Source organism: Paramormyrops kingsleyae, chromosome 1 (genome assembly GCF_048594095.1).
Source record: "Paramormyrops kingsleyae isolate MSU_618 chromosome 1, PKINGS_0.4, whole genome shotgun sequence".
In the NCBI taxonomy this organism is placed as follows: domain Eukaryota; kingdom Metazoa; phylum Chordata; class Actinopteri; order Osteoglossiformes; family Mormyridae; genus Paramormyrops; species Paramormyrops kingsleyae.
The window spans coordinates 34,570,349-34,588,204 of NC_132797.1; the positions used below are offsets into that span (position 1 = coordinate 34,570,349).

Here is a 17,856-nt window from a genome sequence, read left to right on the forward strand (position 1 = left end):
CTCAGGATCCCGGCTGGAGAACCCCGAGGCAGACGCACGGTTCAAATCCCACCCTCTGTAAATGACGCAGCCAGGTGCTACATGGGCATCCCTTCAGTCTGCTCCAGCCCCTCGGATCCTCTTGTGAGCCGGGTCACCCTCAGGAAAATGCGCAACTGATGCTCCCTCACAATGCAGGTAATGTGCCTCATTCAGGACTCCTGTAGCAACCGATCGTTTAACATAAAGTCTAACCAGTGGTACCCAAGGATTCTCCAAAGAGACACAGTACCGAAGGAGTCCAGTCTTCGTCTCAGCTCACTGGATAGCGTCCAAGTCTCAGAGCCATATAGCAAGATAGGGAACACCAGGACTCTAAAGACTTGGATCTTCATCCTCTTGCAAAGATATTGGGATCACCACACACCCCATTCCAGTAACCTCATGACCCCCCATGCTCTTCCAATCCATCTGCTGACTTCATCGGAAAAGTCACTAGAGACATGAATATCACTGCCAAGGTAAGTGAATCTCTCAGTGAGGTCGACACCTTCCCTGCAGATAGACAGACTACTGATGGCTGTGCCTAAAAAGTCATTAAAAGGCCTAGATCTTGGTTTTTATCCAGGACACTCGCAATCCCAGACACTCAGACTCCTCGCTCAGTCTCAAGAGTCCCAGTCAGAGTCTCCTTTGACTGCTCAAAGACCACAGCATCGTCGGATCAGTAAAATGGTAAAAGCTCAGTCAAACTTTCTTCACCAACAAATGCCCCACAACTGCTGGACCCTGCAACCCTGCCCAACACCCAGTCCATGCAAGTATTGAATAGAGTAGGAGCAATAACACACCCCTGGCAAACTCCAGAATCAACTCCACTCTGCACAGCAGTCACTGTACCAGTGTCCAGGCTGGCCATGATGTCCAGAAGCTTCAGGGGGATCACACGAAGTCTCAGGATGTCCCACAGGGCAACTCGATCAACTTAGTCAAACGCTTTATGAAAATCAATAAAGGCTGCAAAGAACCTCTGCCGATATTCGCGCTTGCATTCAATGGGAACCCTCAGTGCCAGGATGTGGTCGATGGTAAACTTCATAGGCGTAAAACCACACTGCTCTGGCTGCTGATGACTGCAATGCCTGGAGGACAGCCTTACCACCAGCCTGGAGAAGTTCACCTCGGATACCACAGATCCTTCCCTACTCCCAGCTGATTCACCACCCATGCATTTACATTTACAGCATTTAGCAGACACTCTTTTCCACAGCAACTTACAACAGTGCTTTGTAGTCCATGACTGTTCTTCGATCTATAAGCTAGACCTAAAATCAACAACTTAAAACCAAGTTGCCGCTAAGTACATTGTATAAAAACCTTGTTAAGATGAGACTGTGCACAGGCAAACATTGTTAATGGGTTTTTTTTTATTTTTGTTCAATGGAGAGAGTGGACAGTAACAGGAGTATTAGTCTCCTAGGTACTCCTTGAAGAGGTGTGTCTTCAGATGACGTTTGAAGACAGCAAGGGACTCGGCCGTTCTTATGGCAAGAGGAAGTTTGTTTAACCACTGAGGAGCCAACATTGCAAAAAGTCTTGATGCATGTCGTCCTCTTTTAAGTGTTGGTGGTTCGAGACAAGCAGCGCTTGATGCTCTGAGAGGACACGATTCTTGATCAGTGTTGCCAAGTAAGGAGGAGCTGTTCCAGACTTGGCCTTAAAGTCAAGTGTTATGGATTTGAACCTGATGCAGGCAGCCAGAGGGAGCCAGTTCAGGTTCCGTAGAAGAGGTGTGATGTGCGAGAATCTAGAAACATTAAAGATGAGTCTCGCAGCTGCATTCTGGATCAACTGAAGTGACCTTGTTGCCTTTCAGTGAAAGACCAGCCATAAGGGAGTTGCAGTAGTCCAACTTGGAGATGACTAAGGACTGGACGAGTAACTGAGTAGCGTCTGTCTTGAGAAAGGGACGAATTCTTCTAATGTTGTAGAGATGGTATCTGCAGGACCTGGACAGGTTGCTAATGTGTGACAAGAATGATAATTCATCATCCATAATGACACAGAGATTTCTTACTGTTTTGAGGGGACAATTAGAGAGTTTTCAAAGGAAATGGCAAGGTTAAGAGTCGGTGATGAATTGCCTTTGATGTACAGCAGTTCAGTCTTACTGGAGTTTAGCTTGAGGTGGTGGGATGTCATCCAAGAGGTTATATCAGTCAGGCAGTCTGAGATTTGAGTTGAGACCTGATAGTCAGAGTTGAGTGTCATCTGCATAACAGTGGTAGGAGAGCCCGTGTGTGGATATGACCTTCCCAAGAGAACCTGTGTATAAGGAGAAGAGAAGGGGTCCTAAGACTGAGCCCTGAGGAACACCAGTGGCCAGCCTTCTTGAGGCTGATTGGGAGCCTTGCCATGCTACCTGCGTGATGTGTGGGAGAAGATCCTGAGAAATAAGCTGCAACATGCCAGAAGCAACCAGGTTGAGTGAACATGTGGTGGGGTTGCTGGCTGTCAGGATCTGAGACACGTCCTCATGGTAGTGCTGTAGTTCTCGAGACCGGTCTCGAGACCAATTTTTTGTGGTCTCGGTCTTGTCTTGGTCTCGACTCTATTTGATCTCGGTCTTGTCTTGATCTCGACTCTATTTGGTCTCGGTCTTGTCTTGGTCTCGGACATAGCGGTCTCGATGGGATGGGGAAAAAAAGAGAAAACAGCACATCCTCACAGAACAGTATCATTATTTATTACGCGCCTCAGTTCAAATGCAACCAGTCAGATGCATCTATTTTAAAAACGTTACATTGTATACATTTTCTCAATGGACACTGCCAGTGCTTCACAGTCCACACACATCATACACATCACATCATAGTGAAGTCGGCAAAGAAATGTCCGAAAATGTCCGCGAAGTCTATAGCATAGTTATAATTCAAATAAATTTGGTATTTTACATTCATTATAAAGCACGGTCTTGGAGGTGCAAGTCAATCTGGAGGCTCATTCTCTTCAATTCAAAGCAAAGGATCATTACATAGCTGTATTCATAGCTTACCTGAGGCCTCTGTCCCTGGTATAAGATCCTTAATATGAACATCTTTCTGGTACATCCCATCTCTTTCCCTTGACGAGGTCTGATAAAATGGTTATAGGAGAGGATTGCTGAGAATATTATTTTCCATCAGGCCTCGTAACTATGACAAATCTGGGAGATTTTAAATGAGAGACATATGGACATATGGACAATATAATTGATAAGATAACATGAATTTCATATAACGAGTAATGACACTTTACAGAAATGCCTTTTTTCTCTATAGTTGATCTGAGTAATGTGATGTCGATTCTAGCCCTAGTCTGTTTTCAGTCTTGGTCTTGGTCTCGACCAGTCTTGATCTTGGTCTTGGTCTCGCCTTAGTGTGTCTTGGTCTTGGTCTTGGTATATGGGGTCAAGGGGGAAGTACGATTTGGCTTGGAAGACAGAGGACAGAGTAGATTATTAGAGTTGTGGGGAGAGAAGAGAAAGTCACTGGTAGCGGATTCATCAGTTAGTGGACATGGATTGGCACAAAAGATTAATCTAAATCTAGCTTACCAAATGAAGAATCAGAACAGTGGACACTCCTGGGCCGGACATGACGCTCCTAAAGTGAACTCAGTGGACTGGATTATTAAAGACATACTTCTCTTAAAGTAATAGCTCCCGATGTGGCACTAACGTCATATCCAGCGCTATTGTGGAGCCTCTTAGTGGTAGTATATCCTCCGTTACACAGAATAATACGATATAAGTGGAGATGATAATATCCTATCCTATGTTATTAGAATACATTATTATGATTTATTATTACTAATAATAATACTTATTATAATTCTATATGTAAAATTAATAACATTTAATATTCCACACACATATACATAGTGCATGTCCCGCGTGCAATTGTAAATAACCCTTGTTGTACGGTTGTTGTTAATGGTTGCATTTCCCTATTGTCGCACGCGTGTTTGCCTCTATCTTGTGTGTACCCTGTCCGATCCTCGTGTGTATTTAGCTTGTACAGTATAAATCTCCCAGCATGTGTACACCTTACGGTTCGGCGTCTGACAACCTTGTGTTTCCGCTGTGTATTTGGTGTGGTGCTGCTTGGGTGCCTGTAATACTTCTGTTAAGGTCTGCTGTTAAAGAAAGCGTTTTCCTCGGCAAACAAGTCTCCTTGTCCTTCTCTGCTTCAGCACTGTCAGCACTACAATATATAAAATTATATTAATTTATAATAATACCATAGTAATCATTAACAAATAAAAATAATATAACTACCCTACATTTCCCCACCATTCCTGAAGTTTGCATAACGTCATGTCCGGCCCAGGAGTGGAGTCCACGTAATTTCTGGCCCCGCAGTGGAGATCTCCTAGCGAAGACCCCCATTTTTCCGCAGCCAGACCCTTCTCAGTTTAACGCCTCATACTAGTCTAGCACTCTTCACACTAATGGGTGATCCCCCAGATTTCACAATCTGCTTCACTGCGTGTGGATCTGATGTGACGCTCGAATGTCAGTGTTTGTGCCTCTCCCGTGGAAAATATGTCTCTATTTTGATGCCTTTGACACTATAATATAACAGTTTTCATACTGATTTTCTTAGGATTTTTATTTATTTGAAAACAAAACATTTATTTGTGTTTATTCTAAAGTAAAGCTATACTTGGGTAAATTGGGTGTAATCCTGGGCATCCTAGTTTGGATGAATTCAAGAAGATACGTGGACCCTAATGCGTACAGTGCATCCGGAAAGTATTCACAGCACATCACTTTTTCCACATTTTGTTATGTTACAGCCTTATTCCAAAAATGGATTAAATAATATATTAAAAATAAAAAAAACTGAGAAATCACATGTACATAAGTATTCACAGCCTTTGCTCAATACTCTGTTGATGCACCTTTGGCAGCAATTACAGCCTCAGGTCTTTTTGAATATGATGCCACAATCTTGGCACACCTATCCTTGGGTAGTTTGGCCCATTCCTCTTTACAGCACCTCTCAAGCTCCATCAGGTTGGATGGAAAGCGTCGGTGCACAGCCATTTTAAGATCTCCAGAGATGTTCAATTCAAGTCTGGGCTCTGGCTGGGCCACTCAAGGACATTCACAGAGGGTGTTGTGTGTAGAATTTTGAGGAGAAAAATGAATTTAATCCATTTTGGAATAAGGCTGTAACATAAAATGTGGAAAAAGTGATGCGCTGTGAATACTTTCCGGATGCACTGTACGTGTAGTTTATTATTATATTATATGGGCTACCGTATGCATGCAATAGTGTCACACCATAAACATTATTTGAGAACATGGCTGGACTGGTGATCTGGCATACCGGGAAATTTCACAGTTAGCCGATGTGTATCTGGGCCAGCAAAATTTACTTGGTTGAACTGAGTCCCCCCCAACACACACACAGACACACACACACATGTTCAGCAAAAAAGTCTGGCTACGCCCCTGTTATGGGGCCGTCGGAGACCCCAAAGTCCAGGACCAAAAAATCCCAGCCCAGGCCTACTTGAGAAGAATGCATGGAAAAACGGACAGATGAAATTGGGATCCATTGTGAGGAACTGAACTTATTCAGCACATTACAACAGATGGTGTTTAAGTTTTCACCATACGTTTAAATGCTGCAGTATCTTTTTGATTAATGAAGATATTGACGTTTTATTGTCCATTTGCGTATAATATTACGGATATTTTAAGCGCCAGACGTACTGTTTTTAAACACTGATTATTTTTTTGTGAAAATCCGAACACATAGTGAGACCCCCCGCTGTGAATGGAGAAGCAGGCAGCGTAGCGATGCGCCTGCCAGCCGGGGGAGCCGGGGAGCTCGTTATCATGTGCGGATGATGTAAATCTTCGAGCTACACCGGGTCCATGATTTCGTCAAAGATGGTAGCGGCGCACACGTCCACCCATCCTTCCGCATCCGCAGAATGGATCATTTGCCTTGATAAAAGGTGAGCTGCACAAATTCCACTTAGTATTTCTTTGTTATTTTTGCCCTCCATTGTGACTACAGAAATTTATGGACTGATTTCACAAAGCTCTGTTTGATATCACTTCTGTTGTGTACTATGCGGCTTTGCTACAAGGTAAATCTTATGTGTTATTTATATTTTGTCAAACCTTTACGTCTCTTAAAATATATTGTTAATGTTAATTGAAATACACAATCGGGCGTGAGTAGTTCCTTTAAAAGGCATCGCTCGTAGGTTACTGTAACACAACTGAAACGTGTGTACAATATATATTATTAAAAATGATCCAAGCTTCTGCTGCCTAATTATTTTTAATAAACGGATGTATAAATGTATGTAAATGGCACGTTAGTGTCATGACTGTGGTGGCTGATTCATTGTAGAGCGGCATAAATAGCGTTTCCGTTGTTCTGTAGTAGAATAGTCGGACGTCACCTGGAGGGGGGACAGAAGCGCAGATGTCTTTTGTTGCAGTTACATGGTTCACGCTGCTGCTGTTCTCATCCAGTGGTTTGCTGTACTAACACGCCTGTGGAGTACGTCTCTTTCTGTCATTTTCTCAAGCATAAAATATTTAGAAATAAACGAATTTGATATCAATAACCCCGCAGGTGGAAAACTATATGCGTGTTTGTTGCATGTACAAACTCTTTTTTATTGAAATATGATCACAATTTAATATATCATTAAGAAGAAAAAATAATTTTGATATAAATCATCACCATGGTGCATTCTGATGGATTTATATATATTTTTTATCAAGTTGCAATTTTTACATGGATATGGTATTTAAATAAGCAGGTTACACAGGTTTTTTTCTCAGTTAAAACATCTTGCCACGGACACAGACGATCTCTTATCACGTTTGTCCGTGTTCAGACAAATTGATGACCTCTGGAGATAAAGCATTAAATCACTGTTTACAATCAGTCCAAGATGCTGAAAAAAATGAACTGAAAAAAATATGAATATATGTTTAATTGCCAATATCTTCCTACGTAGCACTTAATATTCTGTTGTTGATCTTTCAGTATTATGTACCCTAATGAACTAATTATCAGCATCCTGGCTGGTGTGAAAGCCACCCATAGCCATATCAGCCATTGAAACCACTCCCTCACATTGTTTAATTACATCTCATCAGACAGTATAATATGTCTTGGGGGCAGACATCTGATGTCTTCCTGATTTGTGACATGCTGAAAGTTCTGAACACTGACCTTTTACCTAGAAAGACTTGCTTTGTTGTAACATCCGTGTGCCGATCAATAGCCTTACATTCATACTACACGCCTTACATCCAGCCTGGATGACTCAGGCTTTAGGAGCATTGCACCAATGGTGCGTAATGCACGATATTTTTTTTAGAATCACGGTAGGCAAATCGACAGCATCCTCATCAAAGGAGGAATTGTCTTTAGCCGTTTGTTCAGAGAACAAATGTCACTGAGGATTCCCATTGTAAACCGCTATGTATCAAAACAGCTTGGAAAACGCAAATAGGCAGAATCTGGGAATGAACCCCTTAGAAGCGTGACACTGCTGACACAAGTGCAAGACAGCTTGCCTCTCAACCATTGCACTTCTGTGTCTGCCACTTTAGTTATGTCTGACGGTCCTTGTCGTAACTCATGGATTACGTGTGAGGGTAAAGGTGCTTATTTCTTACCCATATGGAGGGAGTGGAGAGACATGAAGTAAGTTCATTCTGTGCTAATTTCCAGTCTCCATTTTCTGTTAATTGATGTCTTCTTCGGGTGCATTGCATGAGACAGCTTTGTAATCCATTTTGGGACAGGTCCAGAGTGTCACTTGGCTTTTCATGAAATCATGTTTATGTTCAGTTAAAATGACATGGGGTATAACAAGCATGTAGGTAATTAATCATTTTTACGTTATACTCTGCATATTTGTTAGATGGTGATTTGGAATTTTGTTTTGAGCATATTTTAACTGTTATGGATATGGATGGATGGATGAATGACAATGTTGCCGCTGTTCAGTGTTGCTGCTGTTCCAGTCCCATTCTGCTCTGTGTGTGTGGAGTCTGCAAGTTCCCCTCAGTGTGCAGGGCTCTCCTCCCATAGTTAAAAAAGCATGCAGCTAAGCAAACTGGAATTGCTTATACTGCGTGAGAGTGTGTGCCTTGCAATGGACTGGCATCCCATTCAGAGTGGTTTCCTGCTTTGTGCCCAGTATACTGCTTTGTGATCCTGTACTGATTAAGTGTCTGGAAGATCCATGGGTGAGTAATATGAATGACAGTTGTAGTTCAAACATGTAGGATGGCATTTGAAAAGTGCCGTTTTTTTACATTTGATAATTTGTTTTTCCTATACCAGTACTACACATACTTTTTTGTTTTTCATTGTGTTGTATTCTGAAATAGAATCTGGAAAGAGCTGAATTTCCACTTCTTCACATCAAAATTATTGCTCATACATCCCACTGGAAATGGATACTGGGAATTTGTTGAGTCATAGAAACATTTGGACACAATATTAAAGTTTGCCTCAAACAGGACAAAAGGAGTCCTGCCATGTAACATTATGTATAAATACCCACGATGCAACACATTCCAAATACCCACGACACATTCTAATTTGCTGTAGAGAGCTGTTTTTTTGGAACAGGTGTGTTTACTACTGCATAGCACCACTGGCCATCACAAATGGTGCTGAAAATGTGAACAACGTACAATTATTTTTGCATACTGCAAATCCGTTACATTTCCCCCTGAGACCTGACTGTATTCTGCAGCGCTCTTTGGATCTTCCAGTACTGTATATTGTTACATATTCTGATTGGTATTCTAACAGTGAATCTTAGTCTCACCGTTTTTCCCTTCTGATCATTTTGATAAGCAGTAATATTGCATCTCAGCACAACTCTGCTAAAGTCATCAGTCAGAAAATATTTATAGCTCTTTGCGTCGTTAAAGGCTACATGAAGAAACCATTCATTACTGTGAAGCAGAGCTGAGTCGAGGTTTCTTCTAGGTCACATGAAGAGACAGTGTATTTGAGTGTGAAAACCTACAGGGAAACCAGTGTGTTATTGTTTATGTCTCGATATGCAGTAGTTGAGTCCAGTGTTAACGATACGGGGTCCCCCACGATAAAATTTACAGATGGGGTATATTTTCAGAGGGTTTGGTTTTTATCATTTTTTTCCACACAGGCTGGTTGGCATCGATGTGCAACTAGAGCACTGTGCGTATATTTGTGTTAGTGCAAGGTTGGGTTTTGGGGTGGTGGGGGGTATTTGGGGGCCAAGATGCTGGTCCAGGGCTGGAGAAAAGGCTGATTCGGAATGGTTTGTACATAGAAGGGAATTACAGAAGAAGCTGTGATCGAAGTTTTGTTTTTTGACTTAAACCAACATTAAGCATAACTAACTAATAATCTTACATATTCCTAAGTATATATCTATATATACTTTCATTAATGCCTTCAATATTTGTTCTTAAGTTTTATGAAAAGGTTTACATGTTTAAGATATTGGTTTTTATTTCTTGCCAGTAGTAATGAATGTAGTTATTACAACGTGTTTATTTTTCTCATATTCACAGCAAAAACTGGCTGAGATCATAATTTTATATTTTTTATTATGTTATTTTTTATTGTGTTATAATTGCTACTGCTGTTTTTTTTCTGAGTTCTCAGTGAAGGACTGATCAGAAATATTCTCCTTCCACCAGGCCTGCTGAACGTTCTGGAGAAGATGTAGACATTATACTTGCCCGGCTAAAGAATGTAAAGGCCTTTGAGAAGTTCCATCTGAATCTTCTTCAGCAGATCTGTCTTTGTGGATTCTACGAGTACCTGGATAAGGGCATCACCTGTATGTCACATTCCATTTCTGAAGCATTTTCTAGTCTCCACACTTCTAAAAATGTTCTGTTGGGCTCATCATGATCATATATGGAGATTACTGAGTATTGAAAATACAGAGATTATATCATTGTTAGGCAGTGCTAGAATGCTGTCGCCTCTATCCCTGATGGTTACAGTTGTTTTTTTGTTTGTTTTTGTTTTGTGTTTTAGTGTATCGTCAGGGGGACATCGGGACAAGCTGGTACGCTGTCCTCTCCGGCTCACTGGATGTCAAAGTGTCTGAGACAGCCAACCACCAGGTAACAGCTCCTGGAAGCACTGTAAGGATGTAGCATGGCTCTTCATGTCATTTTTCACTGTAAACTGGCTCCCCCGACCAATGTCTTCTTCAGGTGCATTGAGATGACTTTGTGATCCATTGTTGACTTATATTATTGTATCGATGTCTATATCCTATGTATGCCGTTCTGAGCTCACCGACGGGCTCTTCAGTCTGGACTCCACTGGTTCCTGGTGCTATATAAAGAGAATCCATACACTGCCTGTAATTCACCTCATTTTCCTCAGACTTAATGCAATTTGTGCCAACATGTCAGAACAGACAATGATATATTGACCTGCTGACATCGGTTTAATTAAATTTTATTATTATGACTCTTTTTTGCTCTTGGACGTTTTTATGCACTTGTCAAATATTAAAGCACATAACATTTATTGACTCTTTCGAAACTATAAAGATCTGACCCTCATCTCTCAGCTCATGTAAGATGAAGCGTGCTTCGCATTGGACCTGCAGGGAACTCAGAAACTATGTTACCCTTAACTTCAGTCACCTTGGTCGCTCTTCATTATTTGGTTCAGACTATGTAATCGGTGCCCAAGTTGTTCACGCCTTTTGGATTGGGTGATTATTTTTATATAAATGAAATCCATTTAATTAGTCAAGCCCTCCATCCACCTTACCCCCCCCCCCCCAAGATGAAAGACAGTCTACCTTCAAAATGAAGCATATTACTGCACATTTGCTTTCATTCCTGAGTCTCCACTGTATGAAGCCCAAATTGTATCAGTTTCATCTCTGCATGACCTTCAGTTTCAATCTAGAACATCTTTATCTCTCTGGCTGGTCATTATATCCAAGCTCATAAAGTGGCTTTCATGACAGATGTCACGAATAGTGTCACATGGTAGCATCCCTCCATGGGCTGAAATGCAGGCTTCTCTCATTCTGCTTCTGTTAAAACAATCCTTTGCTGTCTTCCCTATAGTGCTTCACAATGTAGGATTTTAATATTGACATTGCCTAATATGCACATGTAGTTGTCACAGCGGAAGGACCACAATAGTCAGCTGGGTTAAGAAAATAAGATATGCTGAAACATTTTTACTCCGTCATAGGAAACAAAACTTGGTAAGCTCTGCAATTTTAAAGGTAGTTCCTTTTCAAGATTATGTAGTATATGTAAAAAAATAAAAATAAATCTAAAGTTGACCACCATTGTTTTGCATGAGCGCTGCACGGATTCACTGATAGGCAGTGTGGCGTGTTTGTGAGAGTTTTAACAATAATGGGTGAGGAGGAGAAAAGCAAACGAGAGCTCGTCACTGAAAGACAGGGACGTGACGGGGGGGGGGGTTGGGGGGACGGCTGGGGGTGCCTGATCAGCTGCTCATTTGGCATGAACGTTTGTAAGCGGCTCCCTTCTGAGCCCTGAGTCATGAGTGCCCCTTGGTTGGCCAGTTTTACCGGTCAAGCACCTGCGCAGCCCTGCCAAAAGACGCTTGACTTCTACCATATGAAAATATTTTGGATTTCATAGCTGTTATTGAGCAAAAGCAAGTGCCTTGTCAGTACGGCTTTGCCTCTGTTGGCTCAGCTCACGGACACACCACCGACTTATTTGACAGACTCTATTGGCTATAGTTAATTTCAGATAAATTTCAACTCACATTAGAGCAATGTTTAAAAACACCAGGCTGAGTAGAAGGATGCTTAGCATGATCTGGCTACCCCATTTGGCTTCCAACCTGGACCCAGCCTGAACACAATTTCAAATTTTTTATAAATATCCCAGTATTTATCGCAAAGATTTCAAATATTGTGATGTGAATTTTTGTCAGTATCATCCAGCCCTGCAGTCCTGTCCTGCTGATAGGTCCAGGCTGTCTCATGGCATCTTCTCTTTCCCTGTGAAGGATGCTGTCACAATCTGTACCCTGGGCATTGGAACGGCCTTTGGTGAGTCCATTTTGGACAACACCCCACGGCATGCCACCATCGTCACCCGTGAGTCCTGCGAGCTCCTGCGGATCGAGCAGCGGGAGTTCCGGTCTCTGTGGGAGGTAAGGGCCTCCCGGGGCAGGGGAGGAGGGTGCGGGCAGTCTGGCACCCTCAGCGGTTTGTATAGACCTCTGCTGTGTCAGAATATCACTCTACTTTTCCGCAAATGGAAGTATGAATGCATAAGAAAAACAAACCCAAGATGTAGCGCTACGTCCATCGTAGCTATTCTCTCGGGTCAGTTTCCAAATTCCACTCATGATACCTCGTTAGGAGCTTCTGTGAGATGCAGCTGATCATTGAGTAACTCTAGATCAGGGATAAGTAAGAGCTTAACAGTGGTGAACCTGTCATGAGAGTTTAGAACCAACGGTAGAGCATGATTTTGCATTTGAAATGCTACAATGAGCATGAGTGGCAGCAGTGATGTACTGACTTAATTCTCTCATTCCTTTGCATTAATTTATTATACTAATCCAGTGGTTCTCAAACTTTTTCAGCAGGAGGCCCCCTGGTGTAGGGTGAATCCTTTTGTGGCCCCCCTCCTCAAAAAAAAATCTCATGACGCAAAACATCCTCAAACTTACAATTTTACTTAATTTTAGATTTTAGATTCTGTTTGTAGTCTTTATTTCTCTGGTTTGTTAAATTTACATTTCACAAAATATAACATTGTATTAAAACAGTTTTGACAGTAAAACTAACATTGTCTGAAAAGTGCAACAAAAGTACTGAATACTGAACAGTAAAATGTACATTTTTTTAATACTTCTATTTTTTTTTTTAAATACATTATATTTTACATAGGTTGACAAGCCTGATTTACAAACAGGTAATTTTTTTCTTTAGATTCTACAATTTCGATGCGGCCCCCCTAGTGCCATCTGGTGGCCCCCCATGGGGCCGCGGCCCCCAGTTTGAGAACCACTGTACTAATCAATACCAAGTATGACAAAATGTGATTGCTCTGGTTACATTGGCCATTAGGATTGCTGGTATTTATTCATGCTCAGTTCACCATCGTGTGAATGAATATAATGCTTGAAAATGCATCATCCATATAACCATTATAATCTAAATTGTGATTTTAGAGGCAGAGGCAAAGTACTAAATACATACTAAAATGTTTGCCTCTTGTCTTTTTGAAATGATAAATGATTATATATGAAATTTGGTCAACAGATGGCTGAACAATGTAAGTTTTTTTTTTTTTTTTTAAAAAAGCACCGCCTTCCAAATTCATGGAAATGCAGTGTCGGTATTGTGGCAGTGGCCTGTATATCAGGTGATTTTACTGCATATCATATTGATTCACTGTTTTCACAGACGGCAGGGGGAGATGATGGAGGCTCACATCAGGCTTGGGTTAATAGCTCCTCTCTATTTCCTGCTCTCTTACCCCCCAGCAAGAAAGCAGCAAAGGGGCTGGGTGGTGACAGCCTGTCTGGAAGCCACCATTCTGGTCCTGATCCAAAAATGCCACATCGCTTTCCTTCCTTTAGGGGCCAGGGGCTGAATAAGTTACGAGCTGCATCAGCTCTGCATGAACTGTGGACGGAGACGGGACTATTTTGGAGTTGGGTCCAGGCTGGGTCCAGGTTGGGTTCAGGCTGAGTTCAGGTTGTGTTCAGGCTGAGTTTTGTTTGTGTTCAGGCTGAGTCCAAGTTGGGTTAAGGTTGGGTCCAGGCTGGGTTCAGGTTGGGTTCAGGTTGTGTCCAGGCTGAGTCCAGGTTGGGTTCATGTTGGGTCCAGGCTGGGTTCAGGCTGAGTTCAGGTTGTGTTCAGGCTGAGTTTTGTTTGTGTTCAGGCTGAGTCCAAGTTGGGTTAAGGTTGGGTCCAGGCTGGGTTCAGGTTGGGTTCATGTTGGGTCCAGGCTGGGTTCAGGTTGGATTCATGTTGGGTCCAGGCTGGGTTCAGGCTGAGTTCAGGTTGTGTCCAGGCTGAGTCCAGGTTGGGTTCATGTTGGGTCCAGGCTGGGTTCAGGCTGAGTTCAGGTTGTGTTCAGGCTGGGTCCAGGTTGGAAGCCAAATGGGGTAGCCAGATCATGCTAAGCATCCTTCTACTCAGCCTGGTGTTTTTAAACATTGCTCTAATGTGGTATAGGGTTGAGTTGAGGTTTCTCCAACAGTGCTGAATCGCGAGTTTACTGGAAGGGTTTGAGTTGTATACTTGTGCGACGGGGTTGAATCACAGTTCCTGACCTTGCTCTCAGCTGCTCTAACTTTTATTAATTGACATTCAACCCTGAGTGCTGGGTGCTTTCATAACTCAGTTTAAGAAGGTTTATATGCCCAATGCAGAGTGTGTGGCATGTATCTCAGTGTGAGGAAACAGTGAGACTTGTATGTATTATTCACCAAATGATTCACCATTGTAGTGTTGTTCCCTGCAGTGCTTCTTTAAATGCGAAAGTCTTGTTACTATGATATCTGCAGCTTGAGAGTGAGAGGAGTGTCACTCACAGTTTCTCACAGGCTCTAACACAGCCGTGCACTTTCACTGGCTGGGCACTGATACTGACAGCTCGTGTTGTGATCTCGCATGCGGGCGCCATCTGTTTAATGTTCTCTGCGTCCTGTGAGAGTTTCATATTATCCCTCGCTTTGTAAGAATTATTCAAACTATTAGAAACCAGACTGAATGTAATATGGCCAAGTTCCTGCTGGTTTTAACAATGCCAGCTCGGTTTAAGCATGTTGATGCCTTTGGGAAACTCGCCTCCACAGGATTGTGGGAAAGGATAAGACACGGCGGGTAGATGAAGAAGCTCCCAAAACAGAGCCCTATGTAACCATGACACAATGCTGGTACTGTCTAGTACTTACTGCACTGATACTTTTTATTAAAGTACTTGTACTTGAATTGATAATAATTATTGATACATATAATAAGAAACGCATGTAATGGGGGTGACTCAGTAGCTTGTTGGGCAGTGCTGTCACCTCCCCCCTCCAGGGCCGAGGGTTTGAACCCCCCCCCCTTTGTTTGTCTATGGTATTTGCATGATCTCCCTGCATTGCACAGGTTTCCAACCCTAGTTCAAAGACACACAGATAGTGTCTCAAAAAATTGCTAATGTCATGTGACTTTGTGCATGTGTGTCCCCTGCAGTGGACTGATATCCTGTCCAGCACGTTTCTCTGTGTTTGTGCTGTCTGGGATAGGCGCCAGGCCCCGTACTGGATAAGCTGCTGAAAGTTGTTTACTTAAAACAACCGCTTTAATTCTTAACAAAAGCTTTGTGCCAGAACCCTTATCAGCTCATTAGTGTCCAGCCATCGTGTCTTTGCACCATCCCTCCACATGGGGGCACTTGCCATTGTCTCCATGTGGTTCCAGGAGAGGCGGTGTACCAGAATGAGGCCGACAGGACCTAAAGGGGCTTCTAAGGCAAACAGCTGTCAAGCTGCCTTTTCCCGTATGTAAATGATGTTATCAGCTCTCGCCAGCTCTGCACTGAGCTCAAGCACAGAAAACATAACACGTGCCGAAAAAACCGATAACTGTCAAAAAAAAAAAAAGCCAACTGACAACTTGTTTTAATAACGCTGTTATCGTGTTGATAGGTCATACTTACAGGTGGAAAATACATAAATAATGGAGCACTTTTAACACAAAGTCTTGTGTAAACTGGGACTGGTCACACACACTGAGAATTGGTGATACAGACCTGGGTGTTGGTGATATGTTTGACCAGAGTTAAAAAATCTATAATTACTTACAAATAGAAAGATAATGTTTTAGGACTTATGTTGGCTCTTTGCAAATTCATCTATTCAAAACAATGAAATATTTGGTAGTATTATTTGTATTGTTATGGTAGTATTATTATTGGTATTACAAGTTTTATCTTTTTTTTCTCTTAATTTATCTATATTTAGTAACTGTTTAATGATTGCAAATTCGCAGGGAGCCAAATGTCCACCCTAGGGGGCATAGGCTGCAAGTCAGGGGATGCCAGTCCATCAAGGGCACAGGGCAGGGGACGCCCTGGATGGGATGCCAGTCAATCAAGGGCACAGGGCAGGGGACGCCCTGGACGGAATGCCAGTCCATCAAGGGCACAGGTCAGGGGATGCCCTGGACGGGATGCCAGTCCATCAAGGGCACAGGGCAGGGGACGCCCTGGACGGGATGCCAGTCCATCAAGGGCACAGGGCAGGGGACGCCCTGGACGGGATGCCAGTCCATCAAGGGCACAGGGCAGGGGACACTGTGCCTGGGATGCCAGTCCATCAAGGGCACAGGGCAGGGGACGCCCTGGATGGGATGCCAGTCAATCAAGGGCACAGGGCAGGGGACGCCCTGGACGGAATGCCAGTCCATCAAGGGCACAGGGCAGGGGATGCCCTGGACGGGATGCCAGTCCATCAAGGGCACAGGGCAGGGGACGCCCTGGACGGGATGCCAGTCCATCAAGGGCACAGGGCAAGGGACGCCCTGGACGGGATGCCAGTCCATCACAGGGCATAGGGCAGGGGACACTGTGCCTGGGATGCCAGTCCATCAAGGGCACAGGGCAGGGGACCCCCTGGACGGGATGCCAGTCAATCAAGGGCACAGGGCAGGGGACACTGTGCATGGGATGCCAGTCCATCAAGGGCACAGGGCAGGGGACGCCCTGGATGGGATGCCAGTCCATCAAGGGCACAGGGCAGGGGACGCCCTGGACGGGATGCCAGTCCATCGCAGGGCACAGGGCAGGGGACATGCAGGACGGGATGCCAGTCCATCACAAGCAACAGTACTACCCACCAACACACTGTGTCAATCCATTTTATTTATGCTGTAATATATTTTTAAAGCTGGGTACTTTGTTCAAAGGTACAGCAGAAAGTGCTGGCTTTGACCAGGTTGTGAATGCAAATCTGCGGAAATGGAGATTGTTTTTGTGGCCCCAACCCCCCCCCCACCCCCGACTGGGTTTTGTCTCTGTGCCCAGTCTGGGCAGACAGACAATCTCAAAACATGCTGGGAGCCCCTGGCTGAGAGGAGCCTCCCTCAAAATGACTGAGAAAGAACTGGGTTACCCAAAAGTCTGTGGGTTTGTGTATGTTATTCATTGCTGAGGAATTATTTATTCACTGCACATTCAATTCAGTGCGCCTGCTTCTTATTTAACATAAGGTTTGGTCAGCTATGAGCATCTGAATTTAAAAACATCTTGCTGAACCTACATAATGTATAATGTTCAGTGATTGCATTATATAGTCGCTAGGCAGTGGTTTTATAGACACTCATATGCATACTTGCTGGCTATATGATTCTGGGTAGAAAACAGGGAGCTCTCAGTATATTTTGTAGCATATGCAGGTTCACTGAGGTTAAGGGAAAACAAATGAAAAAGGACAGTGTAATAAAGATGCTTGTATAACAGAGAGCTGCAGTGTCGTCGCTGCTAAAACAGGAAGTTGCTGTTGCCACTTTATTCCAAACACTTGAGCCAAAATAGTGGCCTGGATCATCTTTGGCTGCGTCTCGCCTGATGTTTCGTTCTGCAGCTAAGCGTAGCTGCCACATTCAGCTGCATTCAGTTGTACTGACAAAGGTTGCCAGTGCTGGAGGCTGCGCAGGCACAGAAAAGGGCACCACTGCTGAACGACAGCCAGTGAGCAGGTCTTGTTTTAATTCTGGAGTATACTGTGGAAAGCAAGCCATAAATGAAATAATGTTGTTTTCATACATTAATTCTATTCTGAATCCCACATGGGATTAAAATCATTATCT

The 17,856-nt window shown here is 43.3% G+C and overlaps 1 protein-coding gene across 2 annotated transcripts in view; it reads left to right on the top strand.

Annotated features, from left to right (window-relative positions):
* Positions 1 to 5,893: 5,893 nt before the first annotated feature.
* LOC111840792 (rap guanine nucleotide exchange factor 4-like) overlaps positions 5,894 to 17,856 on the top strand; it is a 42,070-nt gene continuing 30,107 nt past the window's right edge. For both annotated transcript variants that reach the window (XM_023806027.2, XM_072714538.1), the window contains exons 1-4: positions 5,894 to 5,991; positions 9,713 to 9,855; positions 10,059 to 10,147; positions 12,045 to 12,191. In XM_023806027.2, the coding sequence (XP_023661795.1) occupies positions 5,909 to 5,991; positions 9,713 to 9,855; positions 10,059 to 10,147; positions 12,045 to 12,191 (462 nt within the window). In that variant the 5' untranslated portion in view covers positions 5,894 to 5,908. The remainder of the gene's footprint in view (positions 5,992 to 9,712; positions 9,856 to 10,058; positions 10,148 to 12,044; positions 12,192 to 17,856) is intronic.